Raw genomic sequence first — 1012 nt, forward strand, 5'->3', positions numbered from 1 at the left:
GTCTCCCTCCGGGGCAGGAGAGCCGGGTTGCTGCTGCCGCAAGCCGCGCCGACTCCTCCACTCTCCAGGTCGGTGGCCACGGTCGCCGCCGCCAGGTCGTAGGGGCGGCCGGGAAGCACCGGGGGAAGTCGCTTCATGTGGGAGAGCTCCTCCCGCCAGCGCTGTGGGGACAGGACGCGAGAGAGACAGTCAGTGTTGTCCCTAACTGCCACTCGATGTTAGTGGTGGGCCCGCCGTGCCTACACCGCCTAGACATGGGGACCGGATGGGCAGGAAGGGCCCCGGGGTTGTGGGTGCCAGTGCTGCAATCGTGGCCCACACCCGGGTCTGGGGAAAGGCGGTGCGTGGATATATGGAAGATGTTAGGTTGTGTCTGCCCGATTGCGTGTGAGCGAGCGCCGAGGCGCGCCAGCCTGGGTCCCTCCCCCGCCGGATCCCAGGGACGCTCCCGCCGCCCCCGGATTTGGGACACCGAGGTTCTCTTGATGCGCCCTCGCCACGGGGACGCCTACGCGCCAAGCTCACTCTGGCCCAGCCAGTGTCTGGGGACACAGACACCTCCCGCCCGGTGGCCCGCGCGCCCGCCCTGCCGCTCGCGCGCTCCGGGACGTGTGCGGACCCGGCGTGCGCCCCCGGCGGTTCCACCGCGTCGGGACCACACGCATGTACAGATGAGCCAAGGGCGCGGAAGCCATCCCGGGTAGCCTGCGGAGGAGCCCGTGCGGGGCCACTCCTGCCCGTCGTTGACCCCAGGGCTCCGCCCGTCCCCATCCCACCCACAGAAGCCCACCGGAGGGCCCCAAAGGCCCGGGCCGACACTCACGTTATTTGGGGCACCTGCTGGACGCAGTGTCTTCTCCCTTCCCGCCGGGCCGGACGCGAACGTGGAGAAGGACGGGAGCAGCGCGTCGCTGACAGCCATGTCAGACTCGCCAGGTGGCTGCCTTCGGACCGGGTAGGGAGCAGAGGCAGAAGTCAGGGGCCACTCTCGACCGCCGCTCTGGCGCGTCCC

The 1012-nt window shown here is 70.3% G+C and overlaps 1 protein-coding gene across 1 annotated transcript in view; it reads right to left on the reverse strand.

The window, feature by feature from the left end:
- Positions 1 to 1012, reverse strand: part of KLF4 (Kruppel-like factor 4 (gut)) — a 4915-nt gene that overhangs the window by 3428 nt on the left and 475 nt on the right. Inside the window, exons 2-3 of the mRNA XM_010843619.1 lie at positions 824 to 944; positions 6 to 161 (exon numbers count right to left, since the gene is read on the reverse strand). Coding sequence (XP_010841921.1) covers positions 6 to 161; positions 824 to 944 — 277 coding nt within the window. The remainder of the gene's footprint in view (positions 1 to 5; positions 162 to 823; positions 945 to 1012) is intronic.

The sequence above is a fragment of the Bison bison genome, unplaced genomic scaffold, assembly GCF_000754665.1.
Source record: "Bison bison bison isolate TAMUID 2011002044 unplaced genomic scaffold, Bison_UMD1.0 scf7180017864183, whole genome shotgun sequence".
In the NCBI taxonomy this organism is placed as follows: domain Eukaryota; kingdom Metazoa; phylum Chordata; class Mammalia; order Artiodactyla; family Bovidae; genus Bison; species Bison bison.